Genomic DNA, 27,517 nt, shown 5'->3' on the forward strand with positions numbered 1-27,517 from the left:
CTTTTCTATGGCTTATATTATATAATTAGCAAAATACAACAGCTGATAATCTCTCTCTCCTGTGTGTGGGTGAGGTACATGGCAAGAGAGCATCCTGGATTGGATTTGAATGCATTTCAGGGCACATGTAGGATACAAGAAACTTTATTGATCGCTGGGTGAAATTTTATCCATACGGAAGCAAAATATATAGAGTTAAAAGAAACAAACAAACATCTGGCACAAAACAAGACACTTAGTGCAAACAAATTAAAAAATATACACAGTTTGCAAATACACAAAACATCACGTACTATGGGCAATATAGAAACACTAAGTCACCCATATCCATGTCCATGCAGGAAAAAAAACTAAATAATGTGGACAAATGTGAAGCAGGGAGACCTTCAAACACAAAAAGAAGAGCAGATATTCAAACCTCCAGTCCCACGGAAATGAAGTGACTATGTTAGCCACTGAGCCAGTCATTATTAATCAATGTCTATGTGAGTCTTACTGTATGTATGCATTTCTTGTTTTATTATTTCATTCAAGTTGCAAGTGATGACTTGTTCCTTTAGAGGAATTATTGTAAAACATGTAAAATACACGAAAAACAAACATCCACAGTCATTAATCATTTGTTCTTTAACTTACTTTATGATGAGGACACTATACCCCTAAAGAACATGTAAGTTCTTGAATTTTTATTAAAAATGCAACTGTAATGTACTCAAGGACAAAAGTATTTAAGCAGTTGATTGAAACCAGCAGAACATAACTAGCAATCCCCAAGATTTACAATTTCCTCCAAGTTAATTCGACTTTATTTCGTCTGAGGATATTTCAGTGGGAGAGGAATCAAAAACCGTCACTGGAGGATGATACCCAACTTTTTTAGGTGCACAGAGTTTATTTATTCATCCAACAATTTCTATACCTGCTTGTCCTATTCAGAGAGTTTGCGCAGAGAACCCTAAGCACAATATCAGTCACTCCAGTTGTTTTCCATTAGTTTGTTTGTTAATACAAACAGATAGATAGATAGATAGATAGATAGATAGATAGATAGATAGATAGATAGATAGATAGATAGATAGATAGATAGATAGATAGATAGATAGATAGATAGATAGATAGATAGATAGATAGAAGTTTTTCAGAGAATTGATGTATTACTAAAGGAACTCAACTGTGCTCAGACCTCTGCGTCACTCTCACCTCTATATGAGTATTAATATCTTTATGAAGGAGAGCTAGATGAGACTTGCAACAACAAAAAAAAACACATTCCAATGTACCTGTTCGTGAATTTGTACAAGTGGCAGATAAAACTCACTTAATTTTCATTTTCCTACACATGCACACATCACATTACTGATATTCACTGGAAATGGTTTTTAGTCATTATACATTGTGCCAGTAATGTCAATATTTTTTTAATTCATAGTCACACTACATTTTACAAAATGTTGATACACACCAATCCCAAAAGGTAAACAGAACAGGTACAGATATTTTTGAGACATCTTTGCTGCATTTCTATTATAAAAAAGATGTGTGTATGTGGGGGGGGTAGATTTATATTACATTTATATTACATTGTGGGGACCAAAGAACAAATGTCCCCAACAATGTGGTTAAAATCCTGCTATTTTGATGTTTTGGGGACCGTTTTTCAAGTCCCCACAAAGATCTGTGAATGGCATCAAAAAAGTAAAAAATTGGTTTGGTTACCTATGGTTAAGGTTAGGGCTGGGTAGGGGTTAAGGTTGTCATATTGGGATTAGAGTTTTCCCCATAGAAATGAATGGAGAGTCCCCACAAATATGTAATTACAAACCTGTGTGTGTGCATGTGTGTTTCAGAATTTCAATGCCATCATAGTGTGAATCATGGTTTGTTAGCAGTAATCATTTTAATCATTTTAAATATAGTAATAATGGCTTTATAGTTACTTTCGTTTTCGTGGTTTTGGCAAGCTTTGTGTTATTGTACCGCATTTGTCTTTTAATTATATGATACAGTAAGCAGTGTATTTCCTAGAAGCGTTTTCTTTGTTGTCTTCCCGTTACAGGTAAGCATTGCCTCCACTTGAGTGGCCTTCTTGTCATCTTTTGGTCACGGCATCCAGTAAATTTGCACTGAAGGATGACATCCAACAATCATTTAACCACTTATCTTGATCGGGGTTGCCTAGAGCCTATGCCCAGAAACACAGGGCAGAATTACACCCTAGATCAGATACCAGTCCATCAAAGGGAATACACTTACAGTACATCTTGTAATAGGGTCATTTTAATCTACAGTATGCAAGAATATTCTTTCACAGCACATCCTGTAACTATCCATCCATCCATCCATCCATCCATCATCTTCCGCTTAATCCGGGGTCGGGTCGTGGGGGCAGCAGTCTCAGCAGGGAAGCCCAGACTTCCCTCTCCCCGGCCACTTCATCCAGCTCCTCTGGGGGAATCCCGAGGTGTTCCCTGGCCAGCCGGGAGACATAGTCTCTCCAGCGTGTCCTGGGTCTTCCCCGGGGTCTCCTCCCAGTGGGACATGCCTGGAACACCTCCCCAGGGAGGCGTCCCAGAGGCATCCTAATCAGATGCCCGAGCCACCTCATCTGGCTCCTCTCGATGCGGAGGAGCAGCGGCTCTACTCTGAGTCCCTCCCGAATGACTGAGCTCCTCACCCTATCTCTAAGGGAGAGTCCAGCCACCCTGCGGAGGAAACTCATTTCGGCCGCTTGCAACCGCGATCTCGTTCTTTCGGTCACTACCCATAGCTCATGACCATAGGTGAGGGTAGGAACGTAGATCGACTGGTAAATCGAGAGCTTTCCCTTTTGGCTCAGCTCTCTCTTCACCATGACAGACCGATGCAGCGCCCACATGACTGCTGACGCCGCACCGATCCGCCTGTCGACCTCCCGTTCCATTGTTCCCCCACTCGTGAACAAGATCCCGAGATACTTAAACTCCTCCACTTGGGGGAGGACCCCATCCCCAACCCGGAGAGAGCATTCTACCCTTTTACGGTTGAGAACCATGGTCTCGGATTTGGAGGTGCTGATTCTCATCCCAGCACACTAGGCTGCGAACTGCTCCAGTGAGAGCTGAAGGTCACGGTCCGATGAGGCCAACAGAACCACATCATCTGCAAAAAGCAGAGACCTAATCCTGAGGTCACCGAACCGGACACCCTCAATGCCCTGGATGCGCCTAGAAATTCTGTCCATTAAAGCTATGAACAGAATCGGTGACAAAGGGCAGCCCTGACAGAGCCCAACCCTCACCGGAAACAAGTCCGACTTATTGCCGCCCATGCGGACCAGGCTCTGGCACCGGTTATACATCCTGTAACTAAGAAAAATGTTATTGTCTAATTTATTTGTAGAATGATAATAAAACTAAAAAGATAATAAAACTAAAACTAATTTAAGGTAATTTCTGATCCTTGCAATCAATACAACCTTAACGGTTAACAAAATGTAATTGTGTTGCTATGATAACACCAAAAGGGAACTTGAACATTCCGCTGCTGGCATGGTGAGTGTCACGCCCAGCTCGTACGCTGCTGGCCTCGTGTGTGCCACGCCCCCCTGAATATGCACGTGTGCTTCCCTGATCGTACCCAGCTGTGTCTAGTTATTTTGCTCCGTCTTGTGTATTTCAGTCCACGTCTTGCCCTGGTTACTTGTCTGACATTGATGTTAGTCTGCGTATGTATATGTTTCCTGCTCCCCGTCTACCCAATAAATCCCTGTTTGCCCAACTTTGCTTGCCTCCAGCCTGCTTCCCTGCTTGTTCGCCTTCCCCGTCTTCAACAGATCGTGACAGTGAAGCAGCTGGGTTAGGGGTTTATGCAAGGGTGGGCATGTCCGGCACGTTGTCTGAACCCCACTGTCAGCAGGAATGATGCTCTGCTCAAATTCACACTGGAAGTAGCTAAAGCTATCTGATACTGAAGGAACAAGGATGATGTCACAGTTAATGAATCTACAGTGTGTCTAGGGCAGTGCTGCACCTAAATGAGCTGTGGCGGATGATCCAGCAGCTACGTGGCTGCATGCTGTCCCGCCACTGCGCCACGAGAGCCACATCTTCTCAACTGTGACTCACTTCAACCTAACCAAGAAAACCAGGAAATTCAGCATATCTACATAGTTCTTAACTAAGAATAAAGATATGCTCACATTGCTTATGCAAGGTGTAGATAGAAAGATAAAATATTAACCAGCTTTAAAGTCTGATAACCTATTCAGGAATCTTGAGGTTTTTTTATATATTTACTTCCCACATCCTTTCCCTTGGAAAAATTCATTAAATATTTTTAGTCCTTGTGTGTTAAAAGTTAATTGAGGAACTATCCATCCATCGATTTACTGTAACTGTTAGTCATAGGCTGGGTCACGGGGGTAAGAAGCCCATCCAGGAAGCCACAGGCACAAAGCCGTTAATAACCCAGGATGGGGCACCAATCCATCACCATAGTTGAGGAAATACTAAAATTAGAATATGACAAAACCACTGCAATATCTAATAAGGGGGTAATAAAAAGGTTATTGTCTACCAATATTTGTATCACATTTGGCAGAATTCCTCATGTATTGGTAACCAGAGCCTTGTTAGGCCTATTTTAGGGGGAGCTTCAGTCCTCCTGAAATATGTTTCAAATGTATACTAATTAGTTGACATAATGTGAACATTTCCATCTGACCCCCTAATAACCCCCCCCCCTTTATAAATCTCTAGTGACTCTTCTGTTGGTAACAAAATACACTTATTTTCTCAAATATTTTCAGTTTTGCTATGATGAATGGAGCAAGGACGTTTGACCATGGTTGAGTGGTTAGAAGATGCTTGGTCAACACAGCAATGGGTGTGACATCCTGACAAGTCATTTGAAATGTTCTTTGAATAATAATGTCTCTGTCTGGAGTTCAGACTCCGTCTTCAGAAGGAGTTCGGTACGATAAAATTAGCCAATAGTCAAAGCAGTTCTTTGATGTTGGCTAAGTAAAGGTCTTAAAAAGCATCAGAAATGCACCATTTATTTTTATTATGTTTGCACAGTAGACACATAGTGTTTCTCTATGGTGTGCCTCTCCCATCTGGAGCAGATCTGAATGCTACCTCCATTCTCTGTGTTGTGTGGATTTTCTCTTGCAGTGCAGAGATACGCAGTTAGGCTAGCTGCTGACCATAAATTTCCGATTGTGTGCTAATCTGAGAATGCCTGAACCATGTGTTCTGTGCCACCTGGGATCCCCTCGCCCCACCCCACCCCACCCCACTATCTGTGACTGAGTGGTAGGAAGGTTGATTAAAAAAAACTTCAAGACATCTGATTGGTTGAATTAACTTGGAGAATTTTTATTGTACAAAAGGGAATAAAATTTAAAAAGAAAGTTATCTTAATGGGAATGTTGTAAAGAAGTTACAAACAAAGTAAAGCCTCTTATAGATGTGGTTTGCATCAGGGTGCAGTGCAGTATAATTATGTTGTATCTTTATTATGGGCCATCTGTGCCGCTTTTAAGTATCAGTATTTATGTGAGAACTACTGAGAGTAAATTTATTTCTAATTTCCAGCAGTGGTACAGAAAAGCTGTGATTGCAAAAATATTCCAGCACTTTGCTATGGCAAACCATACATTTGTTTGGGTTAGGGACTGGCAACATGAGAGAGTGTGTGTGAAAATCATACACAGAATGCATAAAATAACGGCACCGTAAAATGGACAAAGCTGGTAGTTCAACAAGTATTGAGTTTGGGGACTGAATACATAATGATTTACATAATACAGCTTTTATCAGCCCCAGTTTGAGTCATTGGCTTCATATTGTTTAAAAAATTTTTTATGGCACAGTACAGATGTTTGCTCTGCCTGTTTGCTTTTTTGGTTCTGCTCTTACTGGTCTTACTAGGTGGCCATGGATGGGTGGACAGGGATGTTTTTGCTCTTGGGAGATAAGCTGTTAAATTACCTATTGCCATGTCTCATGGGATCCTTAACTGGGAACCAGCTTTAGGGAACTCTGGCCACCCCGATACACAAGGCAATACCACAACAAGATACAGTAATAAAGGTGCTTTTCCACTGCCACTAAGAACCGAACTATACCTGAGCCATAAGAAAGAAAGGCTGCTTTCCATTGTAAATTATGTAACCTGCACCCCAGCTGACAAGGCCCTGCTTACAGGCAGCCTGAAGTGTCAAATAAAACAAGTTGGTCGAAATGCACAAAGACAAGAAAACACTGGTGGTCTGTGTCAATATGCATAGATTAGTAGCATCGCACATCTCAGTGTGTTGATGCATTCCTGATAACTCAGAAACGGAATTTTTCCAACCTCCTACTTGAAAAAGTACTATAGTACCATGTAGTTATCAGGTCCAAAGAGATAGTTGTCTCTTTTTAGAATTAAACTATATCGCAACATTATTTGTAATTTATGAAAGATTCATTTCCTTTTGAACCAGTACCTATTCATTTAGCAGACTTACCTCTCCTAGACTTGATTTGGATGCCACAGCACTGGTGCTCATAACTTTGCTCCTCTGGGCCCTAAATTCTCAGACGATTCACTGGTGTTTCTCAGGAAACTGGCATAACAAACTCAGAGCGTCTGGCCCACAGTGACTGTTCATGCATGGAGCCAGACTCTGTCGCCTGAAGTTGTATAAAAATAGCCTTGTTTTATCTGAAAAATATCACATTTTTCCATCAACACTCTTATGTGCCGCTAGACAAGCTTGTCTTTCCATTATCTTGGTCCTAATGGCATGTTATTATGTAATATACCATTTAAATCCTATTTAATTTTGGAAACCATTTTTGATGCTTAATAGGCTGACACCATGTCTGCTTAAGAGACAGCCAGTTTTAGTGGGTTTTGTGCCTTCGATGAAATACACATATGAAGTTTATACTTTCATTTCCAAGGTTTTTCTCTGCAGAGGTTTTCTGAGAAGTGATACTGCTTGACTGGGCAGCGCTTGGAAATCCTGCAAAACACACAGCGGCTCTACAGTCACTGGGCAATGTTAGGTTTCCAATTACACGAAAATCCGGAAGGTACTTTTGGCATCCCTTCATGTGAAATAACACACTTCAGAACTCTATAAGAAACTCTGACAAGCTACAGGTATGCCTGTTATAACCCCCTCTGAATGACTTAGGACTGCATGGAAAGCTTAGAAAAATAAACAAGCATTTTAATACAAGCAATTATTTATCTTTTCAAAGTAAACTAGGAAAATGCTGTGTAGCACTGTTGCCTCATACCTCTGGGACCCGGGTTCGAGTCTCCACCTGGGTTACATGTGTGTGGAGTTTGCATGTTCTCCCCATGTCGTTGTGAGGTTTCCTCTGGGTACTCCGGTTTCCCCCCACAGTCCAAAAACATGCTGAGGCTAATTGGACTTGCTAAATTGCCTATAGGAGTGCATGTGTGAGTGAATGGTGTGTGTGAGTGTGCCCTGCGATGGGCTGGCCCCCCATCCTGGGTTGTTCCCTGCCTCGTGCCCATTGCTTCCGGGATAGGCTCCGGACCCCCCGCAACCCAGTAGGATAAGCGGTTTGGAAAATGGATGGATGGGTGGGTCTGTGAGAATGAGTTGTCGGTACTTGGTCAAGGTTGCCAGTGTTCCCTCAGTAGTTTGGCAGGTCTGCATGCCAATGTCTTGTTTCCTGGTTTCGCTGATACTAGCAGCTGGTATCTTACCTCCAGTTTCATGAACTTCATGAGCTGGACTTGTCAATGTTCACCGTATTCCTCCCCTGCTGTGATTTTTTTTGTTCTTATACTTCCCAGTGCAATTATGGATGGTTGATCTGCGGGTGACCTGATTTGAACTTCCTTGTGAAAGTGAATGTGTTTTGAGTGATTGAGAAATGACCCTTTAAGCTGCATTCATGATTGTCGCTTTTTAACATTTTAAAGTGTCTTGCCATCCTGAATTTGTCTTAAATTACTTTGTCAATCACCCACAGCCAACATGTCTGTCCTGATCAGGGACATAGAGGGGAGTCACCTAGCAAGGCAGCAGAAAATAAAGAATAATTAGTGAGCTCCCTCAAATTGTTCGTAACAAGGAGTCAATCGCTGTAAGCATTTATCTGCCATAAAAGTCTCATGGAGTGGACAGGAGGTGCACATGATGGCTGAGTGCTTGGTCAGAATTCCCGTCTGGTTTAATTGCTTTGGTGAAGCACAAGTAAGATAAGGGACGTTCAAGAAGAGAAGTCGGTGGACGGGCGAGAAGGTCAGTAGCCGGGTGGTCAGTCCTACACAGAAGCACGAGACGGGACCACACAGGGGAGTGGGGACGAAACGTGCCGGGCTCAGCGGGACAAGCGGGTCAGGATCAGGAATGGGCCTGGAACGGAAAAGGAAGGAGGTTAAGGAATGGACAAAAGGTAAACAGAGAGGGTTCGGTAGTAAGGGAAGACTTAGGACAAGAAAACGCTTAGTATGGCTTGTAAACATTGGCTCAATACTTCGCAAGGATGAGGGGTTGTTTGACCGTTTATATGTTCCTGGTCGTCACACTTAATGCCTTGCATCTGGTGGTGTGGGCGTGACAGGTTTAATTAGGGAACAGGGAACATGAAACGCCAAGAAACCATCACCTAACCACAATAACCTACAATGACGGACCGGGGAAACAGGTCAGACCAGGACTTAAGTAAGAAAAGACGAAGCATGGAAATTGGACAATGCTGGAGACAATCAGGGAAGCACACGTGGATAATCAGGGGACGTGGCACACACGAGGAGCCGACGAGCCGGGCATGACACTAAGGGGGACAGGGACGAATCATTTATTTCACGTTTGGCTACAGAGGTGTCCAACACCTTTCAGTCACAACATCACTAACTATCTGTAAAGATATAGGTGTGTGACACTTATCAGTCACAGTGTCATGCCCGGCTCGTCCGCTCCTCGTGTGTGCCACGCCCCCTTCTTACCCACGTGTACTTCCCTGATCGTCTCCTGCTGTGTCTGATTACTTTGATTGGTCTTGTTCTGTTTTAAGTCCTGGTCTTACCTGTGGTCCTCGTCCGTCATTGATGTTAGTCAGTGTCTGATGTCTCCTGCCCCGGTTCCCGTAAATAAATCCCTGTTTTCCCCGAGTTCTGCCTACCTTGCCTGCTTCCTGCCCGCTCGCTTGCTCGCTTGCCTTACCCCCGGTCAGCAAGCATGACAGAATGATGGACCAGAAGGAAAAGGCACCTTCCATAACCGAAGAAGAGTACATCGGTTACGTAGAGCAGGTGCTCTTCTGAATAGCCCAACCCGGCATCCAGAAGGACTCCCCAGCCTGGGGTCTCGTAAGCCGGAACAGAGACATCCTGGACCAGCTGTCTCTAGAGGAGGACGCGCACCTCACAGAGGAGGTGTGCGAGAACTTCCGGCAGCTGGCCAAACTCGGTGGGTCGCTCCAAGTGAGCCCGGGACTATCCTCCCACCGTCTGCTTTTGTGGACGGCGTGCAGCCTCCCCTTCCAACGAGGGGTCGGAGAAAGAGGAAGAAGCATGCGATCGTCCCGGCGATCGCTCTGGGGAAGTGCGCACTCGTCCCCGCCTCCCTCTACGCCGAGGTACAGGAGAATTCTCCGGCTGTACCCGAGGTCTTCTGCGCAGCTAAGCTGCCTCCCCAGGCAGCTTCACCCGCCCAAAGAACACGCCGGACCCCCGTGCAGCCCGAGGGGGCGCTTCCGCTGCCTGCAGGTCCACCTCCTGAGGCACGCCCTACGCCTCCACCTGCTGCAGTCACTGCATCCCAAAAGGCGGTCCCCGGCTACTCCCGCTACCCTCGCCTCTAAGTTCTTCACCCTCCAGGGGCTATATTGGAGGGTGATAACTGAACCCGCCAGTCGGGACTCCTCAGAGGAGGACCGGCTTGCCGCGCAGCTGCAGCGAGACTTCAACGCTTTCTCTCCCGCCTCTCCGGCGGAGGACTTGGAGAGGATAGCAGAGGGTCTCCGGGAACTGATCGAGCTCCGGAGAACTCCGGATCCAACGCCCGAGCAACCCCCTCGGCCTGCAGACCCGGCGCTCGAGCAGGCGCTCCCTCAGCCTGCGCTTCCCGAGCAGGCGCTCCCTCAGCCTGCGCTTCCCGAGCAGGCGCTCCCTCAGCCTGCGCTTCCCGAGCAGGCGCTCCCTCAGCCTGCAGTACCCGTCATGCCCTCACGGGACCTACCGGTCCTGCCGTCTGCACAACCCGAGCAGCCGCCTACGCTGACTCCAGGGCAGTTGGAGCAGCCGCATCCACTACCTGCAGTGCAGCCGGAGCAGCCTTCTCCGGTGCCGCCGGTGGCTCCAGGACCCGTGCGGTCGCCGCTGCCGCTGCCTGAGCAGCCACTTTCACTGCTACCTGCTACTCCCGGACAGGCGGCCCCGCTGCCTGCAGCCCCTGCTCAGCCCGAGCAGGCGCTCCCTCAGCCTGCCTCCCGGCCGCCTGTCTACTCACCTGTACCGTCGCCTTCCCTTTCTGACGTGCCCGGAGAGGCACGCCTTGGGGAGGGGGTCCCCGCGGGTGAACGGCCGCCTCGGCTTGCGCCTCCAGAGCCTACAGCTCCCGTGGTCGAGTCGTCATGTCCGCCAGCAGCTCCCACACCCGAGGCGCTCCCTGTGCCGGCAGCTCCCGCTCCTGTTCTGGCTTCCCCTAGGACTCTTATGCCCTCACCCCGGCGAACTCGACCCCGACCAGGGGACGGTATGTCTGTGTCCCGTAAGGGGAGGGGGCACCGACATAGAGCTGGGGTCCCTCTCGCCCAGCCTCCTGCTTCGCTCCCTCTGCCGGCTCCGCGGCGATCGCCTGCAGTTCCCCCCGCTCTAGCGCGGCGGAGGATGTCGCCGCCTGTTGCGGCTCCCTCCCCCTCCTGATCTGTCTTTCCGCCTTCCCTATCCTGTGTCAGATCTTGTCTTACGTCTTGTCTTTAGCCGTGTTTTGTGCCTCGGTCCTGTTCCCTGTCCTTCGTTGATTATTCCGTTCTTCTGTTCCAGGTCCCGTTTCCCTCGTCCCGTCCGTCGCCTCCTCCTGGGCGCCCCCGGTGAAGCGCGCCTTTAGGGGGGGGGGGCTCTGTCATGCCCGGCTCGTCCGCTCCTCGTGTGTGCCACGCCCCCTGCGTACCCACGTGTTCTTCCCTGATCGTCTCCTGCTGTGTCTGATTACTTTGATTGGTCTTGTTCTGTTTTAAGTCCTGGTCTTACCTGTGGTCCTCGTCCGTCATTGATGTTAGTCAGTGTCTGTTGTCTCCTGCCCCGGTTCCCGTAAATAAATCCCCGTTTTCCCTGAGTCCTGCCTACCTTGCCTGCTTCCTGCCCGCTCGCTTGCTCGCTCGCCTTACCCCCGGTCAGCAAGCGTGACACACAGCGTCAGTCATAACAAATAAAGGACCATTCATTATACAATTACTGCATGCAAAAGGAATCTTTGAAAGTTAGGTCCGCAAGGGCTTAGTCCTACTTGTTATGATTTATTGCTTACAGTTTAGTATTTATTTAATAATACTTTTATTAAATTCCCTAGGTTTGTTGCTTGTATTTGTAGTATTTCATGTTTGTATCATGTGTTGCTGTATATTGTCTCATCTTTCACTTGTACTATGTGTGGTCTTATGTTAAATCCTTATTACTTGCACATAAGTCTATGTGCATAACTCCTTTTTGCTTGTGTTTTGTCACTTACTACTATATTCCTCTATATAGATGACAATTAATGACAATTAAACCCTATTTGACTTTACTTGAGTTCACAGGCAGCCATTGGCATGAATGAGGTCATTATATTTTTATTCATGGTTATGCACAGCAAAGCACAAAACAAACATTACATTTACAAAATAAAGTATGCGTTTACATAGATTTTACATAGTTTTTACATAGGTTCACATAAGTGTGTTGGTAACACAACAGAGATTTAAATGGTTTTGATGCAAGCAATGGCATTAATAATACTATCATAAATCAGACATTTAAAATGATTAATAAAATGAACTTTACATGCAGCAGGACCTAATGTATTACAGTGTATATGTTCATCCTTCTTGTCATATTGACATTTTAGACTCAAAAATACATGTGTACAGAAATACAGGACAAATAAAAATCATTCCTTCAAAAAAATCATTAGATTTTTTCTTTAACGAATGACTGGAACTGTAAGAACAGGACAGTAGGCAGGGAGGATTAATGTGTTATGAGCTGGGTGATTAGGAGCAAGGATTCTCACACTACGCTGTTCTTAACTTTCTCAAAAACCTGCCTCACCCTGGCTGCTGGTGTGCATCCTTCTCGCACGATAGTAATGTCACCTGTAATCATTAAAAGCTCAGTTAATACCGGTCAATCACTGGGATTTTGGGATTTTCATTTTTGTGGAGACACCATTTGAGGTTAAGAGGGCAACATTGTAATAAGTTTTTACCTTCATCTATTTTCAAGCAGTTGACCACAGTGGATGCAACTACTTCGTTGGACTTTCCATCACAGAGGACCCCTTGAATCTTGTGCCCTAAGCGGCTATAAATTGGAGATATTATTAGACAATTCTTTCAGAACCGCAATAAAGCATGACTATTAGTATAACAGTAACACCACAGTCAGATTAACACCCCACATGCTGGGAACTTATTGAAACTTACTTGATAACCATATCATGGTGGGTGCTGTCAGGCTCACCACTGGGATTGGCTGATGTGATTGCCAGGGGTCCGGTAATGTTGCACAGGTGCCCTGTCACAGTGTGGTCAGGCACCCGGATCATGATGCTGTCATTGGTGCCAACGCGGTCATAAGCTGGCCCAAGACCTGCACAATCACAAGTTCCCTTAATGGTAGCACTAAAGCTGGCACTAGTATTATATATCCCTTAAAGACCAATAAACAGAGCTATGTGAAAATGAAACAAAATTGCTGGCAGTGGTAGATTAATCTTACCCAGCTTGAAGAGCCAGTCGCCTTTTGGAACAATACAACTGATTCCTCCCGGGTAAACATTTCTCATGAATTCCCAGAGCAGGGGGCTGAAGGGTGGCTTGGCCGCTACCAGCTGCTCCACATTGGAGATGCAGATACAGATGGGCTTTTCTGCTGGGCGGTCCTGATGGTAGAAGCACTCAAATTTCAATACACCTACGTATATGGGAATTGCCTTGTGCCCTTTGCTTTCTGGCCCCCACCATGCTCAAGATAACCAGCAGAAGATGTATGAATGGATATATAGCAGTGTTTCTCGGGAACTCAGAGGCGGTCCATGTTTTTGCTCCTTCCCAGCTCCCAGTAGGAGCAAAAACCTGGACTGTCTGCAGGTCCCCGAGGACTTGATTAGAAAACACTGATATATAGGAAACTTCAGTTTCAGTGTCTGTCATCTGATTTATGATACATCCATGCTGCTTTACCTGGGATTTCCCTGTAGTACAATCAATGGTTTGAGTGATACAAGAATTCCAACAGGGCATCTCTATAAGTGTCAGTTGTTCTGTTCTCCTGTTGACCATACCTTAATGTTGTAGATTTTTTCAATGGCATGAGGGTTTTTGCAGGAGGCCGCCAGAGCATACACAGTGTCAGTCGGGATGCCACACACACCACTCTGATCCAGAAGATCAGCTATTATGATCAGCCCACTCGTTAGTCGAGAGTCGGCCAGGGGGCACGGAGGATCCAGTGCTGCTTCCATTTTCTTCGCATTCTGGAACGATCAGTGGGGTTACCTGTCGGGGTTTCCCTGCCCCAGAAGTCAATCTAATTGGACAAGACTTCGGTAGACACTCACCTTGAAGACAGGGGGCCCAACGGGCAATAGGTTTCCAGAGAAGATGCAGTTGACGAGGGAGGACAGAGCTCCGTAAAAACATACGATGGAGAACACTGACAGCATGGCGACTGCAAAGAAAACCATCCGAGGTTGTTATTGAGCATCCCGTCATATACAAATGTGTGACATACCTGGGTAACATTTGCTGCTACCATGGTCATGCACCCACTGGGTAATCTCTGCACTCCTTACTTTCCAGTTGATAGGGCAGCCTGCCAAGTGTAGAAAGGAGGAAACACACCAGGATGACCTCCATCACAGTAGTCGTGGAAAGCAGAACGAGATTCCTGTAGGTACCTTTGTATAGAGAGGGCAGAGACCAGCTTAGCGGCAAATCAAACTGTCTATTTAAGCACTGTTCCCGTAAATCCCAACAATCACGCCACGTACCGTAAATCCTTAAAATGGGGCACATTGCTTAATTCCACTGCTTTGTCTGCAAACAAAAATGCTTACCTATAAGCATTAAGAATCCATTTGCTACAAGGAAGGCAATCGCCCCAGCAGTAAAGCCGTAGGCAGCATCAGAAGTGATACCCAGCAGAGGACCTACAACAGGCAGCAGGTTATATTAGTTGATGTATGTCATATTGATATTGACATTGATATTCTTGTAATATATGCTACTACCCAACACAGGACTCACCTGCAAAACGATACCATGTCCATGCAGCCCAGATAGCTGCATAGAAGGAGGGAATGACTGAGCCAAAGCGCCGGCCTCCATAGATTTGTAACCGGCTCACATAGACCTGGATGATTGCTCCTGCAATAAGCACCCAGGGCACAGTTAGGTGCAGGAATGATCGGTCCACTGAGATACTGTGGATGGCGGACATAGCTGCCAAGCCATTGGTAATGTAGAACAGAGCATCGGGTAGGTCTGCAACACTGTGATGGGATGGACTCTGATGTTCATCTGTGCCTTTGCTTCTCTTCAGAAAGTCCAGTGTATTTTGGAGGTGTTCAGTCAGCTGAGGTCCTACTGGAATCAGTGACTTCTCTGCAATGGTGTTGATCAGACGGGTGAAGGTGCCGTAGAGGGAAATCACGGTAAAGATGGAGCACGCCACCCCGAAGAAGATGTAGTACCCATCAAGAGGGATTTGGGATACAGTGGAGATGGTGAGTAGGAGGAAGCCTGCATTATGTACCAGCTCTAGTGTGTCCATATTTAGACATAGCATGCATAGAACAATGGCAGAGGCCACAAAGAACCAGTCACCCACCATTGCTGCTCGTGACTCAGTGCTCACTATCCTTCCCATCAGTGAAGATAGCACAAATTCCTCCCAGGCCTTCACCAGCCAGTAAGTGCAATGAAGACCAAATTTTGTCAGATGGTAGCAGTCTTGCCGAAGGTAGGCATAGTAGCTGGAGAGGAGCTGCGCTACAGAGATGATGGAGACCCAGGCAACTGCAACAGTGAAGAATTTTATGTAGCCGAAGCAGTAGAAGGCAAAGATGAAAGGCGAGATGGTGTCACAGAAGAATCCCAGGGCCATGGGCTCAGCATACTTGGTATTCTTTTTCTTCTCTTGACCCAGGCTCTTGGCAGTTTTGGCATTGGCTGTGCCAAGCAGGAGCACGTTGAAGAGTGGACTTCCAAACCCCTTGAGTACATATCGTTGAGCTAAGCCTTTAATTAGCAGGGAACCTGACCCATAAATGGCAAAGAGCAGGATGAGGAGCTCCAGAACCCCGGAGACCACTAAGGCCCATTTGCCCACCACCCCCACTGCCTCAAAGATCAGGGTGGCCGTGATAGCACCAAATACAAAAGGCATGATGTAGTTGACAGTGGCAGAGCAAAAAGCTAAGATAAAGGACATGATGATATAAGGAATCAGACCTGCAATGGCAGATTCCCTGACAGGGGGCGATAACAACCCCATATTCAAAGACAAACTAAAATTTTCAGCAGCTGAAGTGTTGCTTTGAGGTTCACTGGAACCAAGGAAAATCCGGGTAGCGCCATAGCTGGCCCAGAGTGCCGCATAGCCAACAAAGGCGGTCCCGCTTAAATGGTCATACTTTCGGAATGACAGCAGGCCTGCCACCATTTGACACACGCCGCCTATGAGGATCAGATGAACACCTGTGTACATACAACACACATATAGACACTGTTACACATTTACAGGAAACACAACCTTACCAATTATGAGGAAGCTACGAGGAAGCAATCTGCCTCATTTCTTAACCACTGTGTTCTTTATTGTCCAGTGAGGTATACCTGCTAGGATGTGTTCCACCCCCTGAGCTGGAACACCAGTCTGCGCCCCACTGAAGTTCTGCAGGAGCACCAGGAAGGCACTGATCCCATTAGCCATAAGGCCAAGCACTCCTGGTTCACCATAAAAACTTGCCGGAAAGCCCTCGGCGGCTGCCATGTGGCCTGTTCTAAACAGAAAATCTGCAAACAATAGAAGCCGATCATATTGGTTCAGAACGTTACATAAATTGACATATTCTTTGAAAAGTTATCTCATTCTATGAAGCTAGGTCATACTCAGTTTATCTAAGAAATACTGACTCAACCTATATATGTCTGCGTGTGTGTGTGTGTGTGTGTGTGTGTGTGTGTGTGTGTGTGTGTGTGTGTGGATTATGTTTATATTTCATTGTGGGTGACCCCACAATGTAATAAAAATCTGTTATGTTGACATTGTGGGGTCTGTGATCTTTGAAAGTGATCAAAAGTCTCATATTTTATTTGATAAATAGTGATTAAAGTTAGGGCTGGGTAGAGGTCCCCACAAAGATATAATTACAAACCCGTATGTGTGTGTGTGTGTGTATATATATATATATATATCTATTCTAGATATATTGTTTAATGGGACATTAAAACCTACTATTAAATTCAAAGGTTCATAATTTTTCCTAAAACTAAGGAGAGTTTCTCAAACTTTAAAATCTCCAAAGAAGAGTGGGGTGAAGATGTTTGTTAGCAACATCAAATACAATGCTAGGAGCGCCCTCTATGCAAATGTTAGGGTAATGACATGCTAGCAAGAAAACCATGTCTCAGTTTTCCAGTTTTGTGTCATGGATAAAGTCATTTGAAGCATACAGTCTTATATTTTCAAATAATCTGGTATTTTGGAAGCATAACTTGCAAACAATAAAAATAAAAAATGAACCTTATCACCAGTCAATGTGCAGGGGCACACATTTTATTCAAATGTTTTAATGAGTGTAGCAATTTTTCCCAAATTAATTTTCGAAAATAAATGTATTATATATAATAAAATATAATTAAATATATCTAAGTATTTTTGAAAGCACATTGTTATCCTCTTTTCAGTCATTTAATACACACACTATATGCTGTAAGCTGTCTCAAAGTTAAATATTGGCATGAAAAAGTTTTTTAAAGTGAAAGTTAAAGTAACTGTTTATTGTCTGGTGTCTTTTTCACTATAGTAACATAACACTGGTGATGCTAATTGTGGCCCAATAGAACCTGGGCAGAGCAGCAGTCATAAACCCTTTCTTATTATAAGACAGGAAAGCTCACTGGCCCTGGCTTCATTATCCAGCTCCTCATATCCCAGGCCAGAACATTACAGGACCGGGGAGCCAGTTCTTATGGCATGACCAAGTAGGAGGTACCACTCACCTGCTAGAGGCACACACATCTGGTAAAATGACCTATACCACAGCAATAAACACTATAGCACCTGGGAAGTCCAGAATAAGGGAAGATACACACATACAATATCTGCACTGGCCTTGCTTTGACTGACAGTAGTTAATCTAATTAATGTCACCAGTATGCTGAGACACACAGAGGTACCCTTACAAAAGTGCGTAACGGACAACCATTAACACAGAAAAAGTCTATTGAGAGACTACATCCTATGATTTACCTTTATATATGAAGTAGCAGAGTGTGTTTTATTAAAGATGAACGTACCTGGTGGAGATTGGAGCTCAGAGTATCACCATGAACTGGGGAGATGTCGCCGGTGTTTTCCTTATAGGACATGCCCATTGGGAGGAGGAGAAGTGCCGATGCCCTCCCCCCCCCGCCTCCTGCCACTCACAGACCCACCCAAGACTGGATCATCACCTTAACACACAATGAACTTCCTGCAAAAAAAAAACCCCATACTTATTAACATATCATTCTGTGAAAAAAAAGGGTTAAGGAAATTCCAGCTTGCTGTTTTTTTGTGCGTTCAGTTAGTGGCAATTGGAGGCCGGCGGCTATATAAAGGCAGAAGTGACCTCACCTGAGCACCAGCTGCATCCTCGTTCAAGACCTCTCTAAGAAACGAGACAGGAGGCTGAAAAGGGACCGGAGACGACTGACGAGACACAAGCCAGCGAGAACGCTCTGACCAACTTACGTCATGCTTTTGATAATCCAGGCAAGCACCCAAAATGGAGCCTTTTAAGTGAAATTCTTGATTTAGCTATGTGAATTTATATACATATATATATATAAAATACATATATATATATATATATATATATATATATATTAATTAATTATATACATTCATATACTATTTGTATTCATTGGGAATTAGAGCTGGCAATGCATGTAGACACCGTCAAATGTCTAGGGAGGCACAGTCTGCGCGGGAAATATTTTGGTCACTGTTAGGCTAGAGAATGTGTGACTCTGAGGCTGGACTAGAGACTGGAAGACTTCTCAAAATAAGAGGTTGTGTCTAACAATTATTGTATTATCATGCCATTCAAAAAAGTTTGCAAATTGCTACATAATTGGACTGGAGCAGAACAATTTCGATTTGAAGAAATAGCATTGGCAGCGTCATAAGAGTTTCATCCCCAGTCAACACGTCGGTTCAAGGACTCAGATAATACTTATTGCCTCTGTAGATAATAGCTGCCAGATAATGGCTCTCAGCCATCCGGCTGCTAAGTTCAGCCGGTTGCCAGATAGGTCTCAAAAATTAGTTTCTCGGCTGGCAAGAATAGTGCAGGTGTAGTATTGCCAGTGCTGAGTTGACTGCTGTCTCTTTCAGAGATCTTGCCGGTGCGTGCCTACCATCCGGAGGCTGCATGTATCTGCCCTGGAAGGTTAGTTCGCCTTGTCGTTAATCCTGCCATCCTGCCCAGGCCTTTAGTCTCCCCTTTGTAATTCTTAGCCGACCCGTATCCGTACCACTCACATAAGGAGCTATACTGCTTTGTCAACAAGCGGGTCTAGCCATACACATCTGCCTGCAATGAATGTTCTTTTTGTTCCGGAAAAGAAACACCCCCCGCAATCTTGCCAGTGGACTTTCCCATGCAGTGAGCCACCTTTTCACCCCACCCCCTGTTTTTTTTTTTTTTTTTGCAGTGGCTGAACGCCCAGGCCCAGAGGAAACGGTGACTGCCAGCTTTGCCGCATTCATCCACGGCCTGCAGCCGGAGCAGCTGACGCAAAAAGTGTTGCAGCGGAGCAAGAGGATGGCGCTGGACAGCATTGGCGTGGGCATCGTCGGCAGCACCACCTATGTGTTTCAGCTGGTCCTGCAGCACTGCCAGGTAAGGTGCCGAGGAGTGTGGGAGAGCAAAGAAAAGCCAGTAATAATAGACTGTTTAGGATCACTTCTGCAGTTTAAAGAAGGTTAGGGGGAAAAGTGTCAGGAAACAGTCTGGCTGCATAGTTGCTTAACTATAATATTTTAAGATGTATGGCGTACTAACATCAGAGAGATAACATGTATCACCCACTATGCAAATGAAATTAATGGTGTAGCATTTTAGGAATATTTGAGGGACACGAGTGTAGACATGGCAACAGTCGGCGTCTGACGCTTGTAAGCACAGGTCACCTAAATCCTGTGTTGTCACCCTCACAGCAAATGTACGCCCCCGATCACAGCAGCTCAGTCTACGGCCGCCCAGGCACTAAGCTTTCTCCAACGCTGGCTGCCTTAGTCAACGGAGTGGCAGTAAGTGTCGACAGTGACATGAATAATATTACATTTTGGGCTTACTAAATAAGCTTAAAAATCACGTTTAATCACGTATTCACACGGGTGCCTTCCTCACACCCTGCTGAGATTTAAACGGCAATGCCTTCAAGAGTAGCATGGTGGCGCAATGCTTACAGTACCTCACACTTCTTGGACCAGGGTTCGAGTCAGGGAACCATATATGGGGAGTTTGCATGTTCTCCCTGTGTTCTTGTAGGGTTTCCTTTGGGTTTCTTCCATAGTACAAAAACATAATGAAGTTAATTGGAGTTGCTAAAATGACCCATATTGTGTGTGAGTGAGCCCTGTCATGGGTTGGTGCCCCATTCTGGGTTGTTCCCTGCCTTGTGCCCATAGACTCCAGGCGCCCCTGCAACCATGAATAGGACAAATGGCTTCAAAAAATGGATGGATGCCTTAAAGAACATAAACTATTTAAAATAGGATGTAGATATGGTGCTAAAAAGTTGTGAGAATCCAGGTTTAGCATAACTCATACTAAAGGATTCTAATGAAGAGCTTCTCCAGTTAGCCTAATAGCATGTTTCCAGGATTCATTCCGAGTGCATGACTGCATCATGAAATGTGTCCTGACTGCTTGTCTTCCTGGGCACAGAGTGGTCCTGCTGCAGCTCTTCATGTCTTCTGAGAAAAGCTTTTGGCTGTTAGTGTGGGATCAGTCTGGGGTGGGAGTGGGAGAGCAGGACTGTTTGTGAGCCTGGATCACAGTTTGACAGCCAGACCTTCTAACCATGCCTTAAAATACAAGCGACTTAACTGGGAATGTGGACTGGGGAAATTATATTATCCGCAGTGCTAGAGCATGTCTGCTTTGTCCTAAATGTTGCTCGTGCCCTGCAGTCTCACTCCATGGACTTTGACGACACCTGGCACCCAGCCACCCATCCCTCGGGCGCCGTGCTACCCGCCCTCCTGGCCATCAGTGACATGCTACCCAGAAACAGCAAGCCTAGCGGGATGGACCTGCTGATAGCATTCAACGTGGGCATTGAGATCCAGGGCAGGCTGCTACGGTTCTCCAACGAGGCCCAGAACATCCCCAAGAGGTCAGTTTCCTGTTCAGGCTTAGTTGGGCAGCCAACCAATGAGTCAGTCAATTACAAGACAAAGTTGAGGCCACTACTTAAGCTGGGAGAAAATGATTCACCCACATCAGACTTCTCAATGCTCTGACGGACTGGGGTCAATTTGTCCCCAAAACAACTGTAACTGGAGTCTGAAAGAAGGCCTATGCATAGCCGTATGTGCCTGAAAATTGGTCCTAATGCCTTTTCTTAATTCAGCTCTCTTTCTTAAATGTGCATATGGCTCGGCTGATTTCACAAAAACTGCATTCACACACAGACATATGGAAGGACATCATTTCTGAGTTGTGTTTTTGTTTGTTTTGTGCTGACGTGACTAAATGAACGCTAATGTGTTATTTCCTGTAAAAGTACCTTAAATATTGAAGCTGGTGCAGAAAAAAAGAGAAATGACTCCACCAGAGCCCAATGCTCACAGAGTGGCTGTTTGCACAGCTACGTGCCGGTACCCAGGTCTCCAGTGGGTCTTTAGCTGTTTCCATCTCCCAGCAGGTTCCACCCCCCCACTGTGGTGGGCCCCATGGGAAGTGCTGCAGCCTGCGCTCGCCTCCTGTCCCTGGACCGCATTCAGTGCAGCCACGCCTTGGCTATAGCTGCATCCCTGGCGGGGGCACCCATGGCAAATGCGGCCACGCAGTCCAAGCCTCTTCACATCGGCAATGCATCGCGACAGGGCCTAGAGGCTGCGTTCCTGGCATCGCGTGGCTTGCAGGCTAGTTCCCTGATGCTGGACTCCGTTCCTGGAGTGTCTGGCTTCAGTGCCTTCTATGAGGACTATGCTCCTCAACCGTTGCCTTCCCCCGAGGAGGTGGAACCCTCGTTCCTGCTGGAAGAGCAGGACATGGGCTTCAAGCGCTTCCCTGCCCACCTGGGCATGCACTGGGTGGCCGACGCGGCTGCCTCCATCCACAAGCAGCTGGTCGGCTCCCACAACGGTAACTTCAACCCAGCATTCATCCAAGACATCCTGCTGAGGATCCCTCCCTCCAAGTACATCAATAGGCCATTCCCTGAGTCCGAGCATGAGGCCCGCCATTCATTCCAGTTCAACGCCTGCACAGCTCTGCTGGACGGGGAAGTGACCGTGCAATCCTTCCACCCCGTCAGTCTCCGGCGACCCGAGCTGCACACTCTGCTGTCCCGGGTGCGTGTTGAGCACCCCAATGACAACTCCGCCAACTTCGACCTCATGTATGCAGAGGTGTTAGTGACGCTGGTCAATGGGGACGTTCTCAAAGGCCGTTGTAACACGTTCTATGGGCACTGGCGCAACCCCCTCACCGACAACAGCCTGCAAAGAAAGTTCCGATCCAATGCTGGTGCCGTGCTGTCTTCAGATAAGGTCGAGGGACTGATAGAAATTGTAGACAGGCTAGAGCAACTCGAAGACTGCAGCCCTCTCCTCGCTCAGCTTCAGTAGTATGACTGTCCAGGAGGTGGAGGCGGAGAACCAAACTGAATGTAGTACATCAGCTTTATGTAGTAAGCATTTTCTACTAATACAACAGGCATAGCTGTAATTGAGGACAAAGCCTCCTGCACATCAACTTTAAATGAGACTGTGTGTCACTTAAAGTAATTTTACTGAAGGATTTTTTCGCAATATTGTATATACTTATAATAAGTTGTATCAGCACATAAAAATTCTGTGATCCAAGTTTGAAGGGCTCCCCTTCCCAATGGATGAATGGCATGAAGAATAATGAAATTATTTAAAGATGATTGATCATGCTGTTTGCATTCTGCATAATGTTAAATGTTTGTCATAATGTTACAATATATTCTTGGGCTTTGTACAAGATGTCAATCAGCCATTCATAGCATTAACGAACACCATTCAATGTGTTTACTATCAACTCCAGATTCAAGTGTAATTATGTAATTATTAATTATTAAGTACCAAGTATTCATAATTTATATAATTTGTAATCTATTTATGTAAATACCAAACTATAATCATATTGCTTGTTGCAGTGTTGAGTGAATATTGGTGAATTTTTGAATTGGGGACTACGTAAAATTCACAGTCTGAATCATATTTGGTAAAAATGGATTTGAAATGGGGGGTGGCATGGTGGTGCAGTGGTTAGCACTGTTGCCTCACACCTCTGGGACCCGGGTTCAAGTCTCCGCCTGGGTCACATGTGTGTGGAGTTTGCATGTTCTCCCCATGTCGTCGTGGGGTTTCCTCCAGGTACTCCGATTTCCCCCCCCACAGTCCAAAAACATGCTGAGGCTAATTGAAGTTGCTAAATTGCCCATAGGTGTGCATGTGAGAGTGAATGGTGTGTGAGTATGCCCTGCGATGGGCTGGCCCCCCATCCTGGGTTGTTCCCTGCCTTGTGCCCATTGCTTCCGGGATAGGCTCCGAACCCCCCGCGACCCAGTAGGATAAGCAGCTTGGAAAATGGATGGATGGATGGATTTGAAATGAGTATCTAGACAGTAACCATGAGACACAGACCCAGTCAGGCTAGGGCTAAGATTCAGGTTGCTTTATTCATACCCGTAGGTAAATTTAGCTTACAGGAATAGTCGGCATGCATATAACCAGCAAACAACCCCAAGCCTGCTCTTTGCATCGCTCGCCCGTGCAATCGCCCTCTTAACCAGCTGCGATCGTGACACGACATAAGTATAATTATCTAATCACATGCATAAAATAATATTTGATAAAATACATAAGATCACATGTATAAAATACTATTAGAAAATATATGAGGAAGTATGCACTGCCTCTTTTCCTTGCCCAACTATAGTCGCATTGTTCAGCTGAATAACGTACACGGGAACAAAGCTATTCTCTATCATGTGCCTCTTAGTTCTGCCCTTCGGAATTGGATAATGTTTGTTATTAAAGTATATTAAAGCTGTTATGTTAGGATGCTAAGATATACTTACATGCTACTTATGAATGTTCTATAAATGCATTATAAAGGTATTATAAAGGTGCTGTTAATATAAAGCACTAGCATAACTTTTTTTATACAGGGGCAATAGATTGGGTAACTTTATGAAATTAAATATTACTGTATTTACTCATTCAGGTATTATTTTACAGACGATTTCATTTGAAAATCTGTAAAAACATTAATTGTTAAAAATATGCAACAATAAAGAGGAAATTAGGATGAGAGGAAATACATCAAAGCACCATAAGGATAATCAATTTCATTCATAATCAGTATAATTCAAAATCCTAGTTAAGAGTTTGCCAGATGATGGTGCTGTTATGGGACATCAGCCTCATCCCTTACTGATAAAAGCTTCTTTCTCTGGTCACACAGTCATGGCTTCGGTCCATACCTAGGTCTTGGATCAAAGCAATCTTCTACAACACTGCAGATCGGGTAACCTGTCAGCCATCCAGAAATTCCCGCGCTTCGAGCAGAGCTGCACACTTAAAATAGAGTCCAAGAGACATCTTGCAAAATGCATCACACTCTTACAAACTACATGAGGATACTCAGTATAAGTATATAATAGTGTGGACCAAGGTCAGTAACAGAACCTGTCTGTACTATGAACAACGGCAGTCTGCTGTCTTGACATGGAGATGCAGTTCACAGATTTCTACAAAGGCTGGACTATTGCCATTCAACATGTAAGACTCCAGTGGAGGGCAACACCAATTTTTGTGATACTGTAAACCTCTATCTGTAAGCTCCACGTTAAATGCAGTACTAAGTAAAAACGGGGTTTGAAGCGGGGGGAAAGGGGGGCTGGTATCCCCTTGTCATTCAGTACCAGTTGCCGGTACTCCCCCTGTCATTCAGTTCCAGGTGCCAGTACTCCCCCTGTCATTCAGTACCAGGTGCTAGTACTCCCTTTGTCATTCAGTACCAGGTGTTGGTAGTCCCCCTGTCATTCAGTTCCAGGTGCCGGTACTCCCCTTGTCATTCAGTACCAGGTGCCGGTACTCCCCCTGTCGTTCAGTACCAGGTGCCGGTACTCCCCGTTTCATTCAGTACCAGGTGCCGGTACTCCCCTTGTCATTCAGTACCAGGTGCCGGTACTCCCCTTGTCATTCAGTACAAGGTGCCGGTACTCCCCCTGTCGTTCAGTACCAGGTGCCGGTACTCCCCCTGTCGTTCAGTACCAGGTGCCGGTACTCCCCCTTTCATTCAGTACCAGGTGCCGGTACTCCCCGTTTCATTCAGTACCAGGTGCCGGTACTCCCCTTGTCATTCAGTACCAGGTGCCGGTACTCCCCTTGTCATTCAGTACAAGGTGCCGGTACTCCCCCTGTCGTTCAGTACCAGGTGCCGGTACTCCCCCTGTCGTTCAGTACCAGGTGCCGGTACTCCCCCTTTCATTCAGTACCAGGTGCCGGTACTCCCCTTGTCATTCAGTACCAGGTGTCAGTACTCCACTTGTCATTCAGTACCAGGTGCCGGTACTCCCCCTTTCATTCAGTACCAGGTGCCGGTACTCCCCCTTTCATTCAGTGCCAGGTGCCGGTACTCCCCTTGTCATTCAGTACCAGGTGCCGGTACTCCCCTTGTCATTCAGTACCAAGTGCCGGTACTCCCTTTGTCATTCAGTACCAGGTGCTAGTACTCCCTTTGTCATTCAGTACCAGGTGCCCGTACTTTTTACTGAGAGGTACTAGTATTCTGAAGACGAACACAAAGAGTTGCTGGTACCGTGTGTAACTGATTACTGGTCCACTTCAAGCACCTGGATAAAAAGGAACAGTATAACATCTTTCCCATTGCGTGATATTCTGGCCATCCTTGTAAACATCCTGGAGAGACAGAAAGTGTCAGGGCATTTAAAAAGTCTTTCATTAATCCTAATGTCAGAGGTCTATTTGTATGAGCAGAAAGCATATCTTGAGTCAGTTTACACCAATGATTAAAGGTCTGGGAGGAATGAAAGGCCTTTCTGTAACTGGGCAGTGGCTCTGTCTTTTGAGTCTGGCAGACTGGGTGAAAGGAGCGGAACTCTGACCAATAAGGGGGTGGGGTGGTTAACAGACATCCCATGCCGTCGAGGGTCATTCAGTACCAGGTGCCGGTACTCCACTTGTCATTCAGTACCAGGTGCCGGTACTCCCCCTGTCGTTCAGTACCAGGTGCCGGTACTCCCCCTGTCGTTCAGTACCAGGTGCCGGTACTCCCCTTGTCATTCAGTACCAGGTGCCGGTACTCCCCTTGTCATTCAGTACAAGGTGCCGGTACTCCCCCTGTCGTTCAGTACCAGGTGCCGGTACTCCCCCTGTCGTTCAGTACCAGGTGCCGGTACTCCCCCTTTCATTCAGTACCAGGTGCCGGTACTCCCCTTGTCATTCAGTACCAGGTGCCGGTACTCCCCTTGTCATTCAGTACCAGGTGTCAGTACTCCACTTGTCATTCAGTACCAGGTGCCGGTACTCCCCCTTTCATTCAGTACCAGGTGCCGGTACTCCCCCTTTCATTCAGTGCCAGGTGCCGGTACTCCCCTTGTCATTCAGTACCAGGTGCCGGTACTCCCCTTGTCATTCAGTACCAAGTGCCGGTACTCCCTTTGTCATTCAGTACCAGGTGCTAGTACTCCCTTTGTCATTCAGTACCAGGTGCCAGTACTTTTTACTGAGAGGTACTAGTATTCTGAAGACGAACACAAAGAGTTGCTGGTACTGTGTGTAACTGATTACTGGTCTACTTCAAGCACCTGGATAAAAAGGAACAGTATAACATCTTTCCCATTGCGTGATATTCTGGCCATCCTTGTAAACATCCTGGAGAGACAGAAAGTGTCAGGGCATTTAAAAAGTCTTTCATTAATCCTAATGTCAGAGGTCTATTTGTATGAGCAGAAAGCATATCTTGAGTCAGTTTACACCAATGATTAAAGGTCTGGGAGGAATGAAAGGCCTTTCTGTAACTGGGCAGTGGCTCTGTCTTTTGAGTCTGACAGACTGGGTGAAAGGAGCGGAACTCTGACCAATAAGGGGGTGGGGTGGTTAACAGACATCCCATGCCGTCGAGGGTCATTCAGTACCAGGTGCCGGTACTCCACTTGTCATTCAGTACCAGGTGCCGGTACTCCCCCTGTCATTCAGTTCCAGGTGCCGGTACTCCCCCTGTCATTCAGTACCAGGTGCCGGTACTCCCCCTGTCGTTCAGTACCTGGTGCCGGTACTCCCCCTTTCGTTCAGTACCAGGTGCCGGTACTCCCCCTGTCGTTCAGTACCAGGTGCCGGTACTCCCCCTGTCGTTCAGTACCAGGTGCCGGTACTCCCCCTGTCGTTCAGTACCAGGTGCCGGTACTCCCCCTGTCATTTAGTACCAGGTGCCAGTACTCCCCCTTTCATTCAGTACCAGGTGCCGGTACTCCACTTGTCATTCAGTACCAGGTGCCGGTACTCCCCCTTTCATTCAGTACCAGGTGCCGGTACTCCCCTTGTCATTCAGTACCAGGTGCCGGTACTCCCCTTGTCATTCAGTACCAAGTGCCGGTACTCCATTTGTCATTCAGTACCAAGTGCCGGTACTCCCTTTGTCATTCAGTACCAGGTGCTAGTACTCCCTTTGTCATTCAGTACCAGGTGCCAGTACTTTTTACTGAGAGGTACTAGTATTCTGAAGACGAACACAAAGAGTTGCTGGTACCGTGTGTAACTGATTACTGGTCCACTTCAAGCACCTGGATAAAAAGGAACA

At 46.1% G+C, this 27,517-nt stretch overlaps 2 protein-coding genes across 4 annotated transcripts; one reads left to right on the forward strand and one right to left on the reverse strand.

The window, feature by feature from the left end:
- Positions 1 to 11,782: 11,782 nt before the first annotated feature.
- Positions 11,783 to 18,207, reverse strand: si:ch211-153b23.3 (uncharacterized). Its single transcript, XM_049027483.1, has 12 exons — positions 18,061 to 18,207; positions 17,742 to 17,917; positions 16,056 to 16,235; positions 14,466 to 15,917; positions 14,276 to 14,368; positions 14,012 to 14,116; positions 13,778 to 13,887; positions 13,502 to 13,693; positions 12,937 to 13,099; positions 12,642 to 12,807; positions 12,425 to 12,519; positions 11,783 to 12,311 (listed from the first exon to the last, which is right to left on the reverse strand). The coding sequence occupies exons 3-12, from the start codon at positions 16,210 to 16,212 to the stop codon at positions 12,226 to 12,228; spliced, it is 2,619 nt and encodes an 872-aa protein (XP_048883440.1). The 5' UTR covers positions 16,213 to 16,235; positions 17,742 to 17,917; positions 18,061 to 18,207; the 3' UTR covers positions 11,783 to 12,225.
- irg1l (immunoresponsive gene 1, like) lies at positions 18,071 to 23,889 on the forward strand. 3 transcript variants are annotated; one of them, XM_049027487.1, is made up of 6 exons: positions 18,071 to 18,198; positions 18,823 to 18,877; positions 19,143 to 19,330; positions 19,648 to 19,740; positions 20,626 to 20,831; positions 21,360 to 23,889. In XM_049027487.1, exons 1-6 carry the CDS (start codon positions 18,181 to 18,183, stop codon positions 22,288 to 22,290), a joined length of 1,491 nt encoding a protein of 496 aa, XP_048883444.1. In that variant the 5' UTR covers positions 18,071 to 18,180; the 3' UTR covers positions 22,291 to 23,889. The 3 variants fall into 3 exon arrangements, with proteins under 3 accessions (XP_048883444.1, XP_048883445.1, XP_048883446.1); XM_049027488.1 differs by having other exon boundaries at positions 21,363 to 23,889; XM_049027489.1 differs by lacking the exon at positions 19,648 to 19,740.
- Positions 23,890 to 27,517: the final 3,628 nt, after the last annotated feature.

The sequence above is a fragment of the Brienomyrus brachyistius genome, chromosome 10 (assembly GCF_023856365.1).
Source record: "Brienomyrus brachyistius isolate T26 chromosome 10, BBRACH_0.4, whole genome shotgun sequence".
Lineage (NCBI taxonomy): Eukaryota > Metazoa > Chordata > Actinopteri > Osteoglossiformes > Mormyridae > Brienomyrus > Brienomyrus brachyistius.

Coding starts and splice junctions, on each gene's coding strand:
- si:ch211-153b23.3 (XM_049027483.1), bottom strand. CDS start 16,212: ATGGCAGCCGCCGAGGGCTTTCCGGCAAGTTTTTATGGTGAACCAGGA. Junction 15,918..16,055: donor GGTGGAACACATCCTAGCAG/GTATACCTCACT, acceptor GTATGTACACAG/GTGTTCATCTGATCCTCATA. Junction 14,369..14,465: donor GACATGGTATCGTTTTGCAG/GTGAGTCCTGTG, acceptor TGCCTGTTGTAG/GTCCTCTGCTGGGTATCACT.
- irg1l (XM_049027487.1), top strand. Junction 19,331..19,647: donor TGGTCCTGCAGCACTGCCAG/GTAAGGTGCCGA, acceptor TCACCCTCACAG/CAAATGTACGCCCCCGATCA. Junction 20,832..21,359: donor GCCCAGAACATCCCCAAGAG/GTCAGTTTCCTG, acceptor TCCATCTCCCAG/CAGGTTCCACCCCCCCACTG.